The sequence below is a fragment of the Mustela putorius genome, unplaced genomic scaffold (assembly GCF_011764305.1).
Source record: "Mustela putorius furo isolate JIRA1106 unplaced genomic scaffold, ASM1176430v1.1 tig00003834_pilon_pilon_pilon, whole genome shotgun sequence".
NCBI classification, from domain to species: Eukaryota; Metazoa; Chordata; class Mammalia; order Carnivora; family Mustelidae; genus Mustela; species Mustela putorius.
Window position 1 is genome coordinate 102,889,411 of NW_025421987.1, and position 2,922 is coordinate 102,892,332.

Here is a 2,922-nt window from a genome sequence, read left to right on the forward strand (position 1 = left end):
CAGTTCTAAAGAAATTTTCGGAGCATTTGGGTAAGTCCATTTTATGAGAGGTGATGGGGGTGTGGAGGGAGAAAGGACGGGGGTGATCTATTTGAGTAGTCTTTTCTCTAGAATGGATGAAATCTCAAGAAAACATTAGTCCTAAAGGTGAACAAGGTTTTAAGTTCTATTGCTGTTATATCTTTTCCTTTTTTTCTAAGAATGAGTTAGACACGTGTTCTGCCTCCTAGAAGCCCACAGAAGTATTTCCTTAACCACAGCCTCAGCTCTAGAGCCGCACCGATACCGCGCTCTCTACGGGGCGGAGCCTCGGAAGGGGCGGAGCCTAGCGTGACATTTTGCGACTTCGGTTCCGCCGGCGTCCCTTGAAATACCCGCGCAGATCTGTCCGTGTGAGGAACCTGGGATTCGAAGGCCCCAGGCTGAGCCCTGCGCCCGTGCTGCGCCACCAGAACCCCAGGACTCCGGCCCCAGGAGGCGCCCCCAGAACTCCAGGCACTCTCTCTCTCTCTGCGTCGCCCGGTACCGCGCTCCGCCGCTCCCGCCGCCTCACCTGTCGTCGTCGAGACCTGTCACGGCGTGCAGGACCGGGTCCCTCACACCGCCGCCAGGCCCCGAGAGCGCCGCCCGCAGCGCTGTCCGGGTGATGGGCAGCTGGCCTCGCAGCCCCGGCGCCTACCCCGAGCCCTGCTGGGGACCACCGCCAGGAGGACCCCGCCCTGCCAAGCGCCGCAGAACCCAGGAGCCCGCGGACCTGGAGGGGCCCCAGGCCGCGGACACACTCACCTCCGTGGTGGTCCTGGCCACCGGCTGTGCCCTGCAGCTGCTCCTGGACGACGTAGACCTGGTGCTGGAGCCCGAGCCGACGTCGGCCCTGCAAGTGACCGTCGGAGAGCTCACCCTCGTGCTGGTCCCCGAGGCTCTCCTGCGCTCCGGAGGGCAGGGCCACTCGCCTGCCAGCCTGGAACGGGGCGCGTTCCCGAGCGCGCCCGAGCACGACGTCGCCGTCGAGCGGGGCCTCTTCTGCGTTTCTGCCCCAGAGATGGCCGCCCAAGCAGAGGCCTACGAGGAAGACGCCGACCCCGAGTTCCTGCCGCCTCGGATGGACCCTGCAGCGGGCTCCGTACCTGGGCTCCGCCCCTGCGCTGCAAGGGTGGCCAGCCCCCACCCGCAGGGCCCCACACCCGGTGCCTGGCCTTGGGCCCCCACCCCTAGTCCAAGGAGACGCTCTCCTCTCCGCTACTTCAACCTGGACGCCCACCTTCTGGAGCCATTCCCCAACTCGCCACTCCAACCTCTACCTCCCTCTCCGAGCCCAGGCCCCCACGCGCGCCCCCAGCGCCTTCCGGGTCCCTCTCCCAAGGCCCGGAGGCGCCTATTCCAGGAATGAACTGCTCCCACAATCCCTTGACACCCAGCGGGCCCTTGGGAGAGGCTTCCAGGAGCCGCCGTGTGTACACTGCACAACCCGCAAGAATCACCAAGCATGAATAACGGACAGATGCTCTTTTGATGCAAGCTGCATTGCAAAATTTTGGATCAATGGCGAACCGAAACATCTGAAGGGAAATCACCTCGGCAACGAAATGGTGCTGGAAATACAGTGTGCTTCCAGAAATGCGAAACGCTGCTTAGGTTGTTTTCTCTTAAGGTTACGCCTAAGTAGCTCCATTCTCCTCAGTTTCGCACTTCTTTCTAAAACCCATCCTCTCCCCAGCACCCTACCATTGCACCTCTTCCTCCAAAATTAGACATTCCTAAAAAAAATTGGGGCGGGGGCGGGTTGCGCCTGGATGGCTCAGTGGGTTAAGGCTCTGCCTTCCGCTCAGGTCATGATCTCAGGGTCTGGAATCTAGTCCCGCATCCAACATTCTGCTCAGCGCGGACCCTGCTTCCCCTCTTGCCCTCTGCCTGTCTCTCAGCCTACTTGTGATCGCTTTCATCTGACGAATAAATAAATAAAATCTTTAAAAAAAAAATTTTTTTTCTTAATGGGTTTTGCCCCTAATGTCCCTGCTAGTTTATGACAACCTTGTCATTTTGACTTTTTGATAGCTGTAGATGTTTTTGGCGAATCTAACAAATAGGTATACTGGACAAATGTTTGTTGGATACAAAACAAACACAGAATGAGGAGCAATGATCGTGTGCCCTCCTTTTCTTAATGAAAATGTTACCAAATGGTTTAAGTAATATTGCTGGGTTGGGGGGCTTTTTTCCAAAAGAACCAACTCTTTTGCATGATTTTCTTCCAGATTTTTAATAAAATTCTCCAGTGCTGGAAAAGTTTCTAATTCTAAAGACTCTGTGTTTTGATAGTTCTAAGATCCTGAATATATTTTGTACATTGTTTCTGGTATATGGAAATGATTCATTATGTTGTTCTGATATCCAGAAAAATGATTTAATTTATTTAATGCCTTATCTGTAGATTATCTTGCTTAACTAATAAAGAGAATAATATGTCGAAAATAATGAGAATATTATCTCTTTTTTCGACAAGACTCTTAACATTTTATTTTTCCTTGATATTTTTGCTGGAATCTACTCCAGCTCCAGGTGGAACGGTATGGCTGTTGGGGGCATCCCTATCTTATCCCTTGTATTAATATAAGTGCTTCTAAATTTTACCAAAAAACATGATGTACATGATACTACACATTCATAAAATGAAGGATAAAAATCATATGATCTTCTCAATAGAGACAGAAAAAACATTTGACAACATTTCTTTTAAAACACCTCGACATAATAAAAGCCATATATGACAAACCCACAGTTAACATCATACTCAATAGTGAAAAGCTAAAAGCTTTTCCTCTAAGATCACACACAAAGCAAAGATGACCACTCTCACCACTTTTATTCAACATAGTACTAGCAGTCCTAGCCACAGCAATCAGACAAGAGAAATAAATGTTA

At 51.5% G+C, this 2,922-nt stretch overlaps 1 protein-coding gene across 1 annotated transcript; it reads left to right on the top strand.

The window, feature by feature from the left end:
- The first annotated feature begins 571 nt into the window (after positions 1-571).
- Positions 572-1,390, top strand: LOC101686123 (proline-rich protein 23B-like). Its single transcript, XM_004762515.2, has one exon. The coding sequence runs from the start codon at positions 647-649 to the stop codon at positions 1,388-1,390; it is 744 nt and encodes a 247-aa protein (XP_004762572.1). The 5' UTR covers positions 572-646.
- Positions 1,391-2,922: the final 1,532 nt, after the last annotated feature.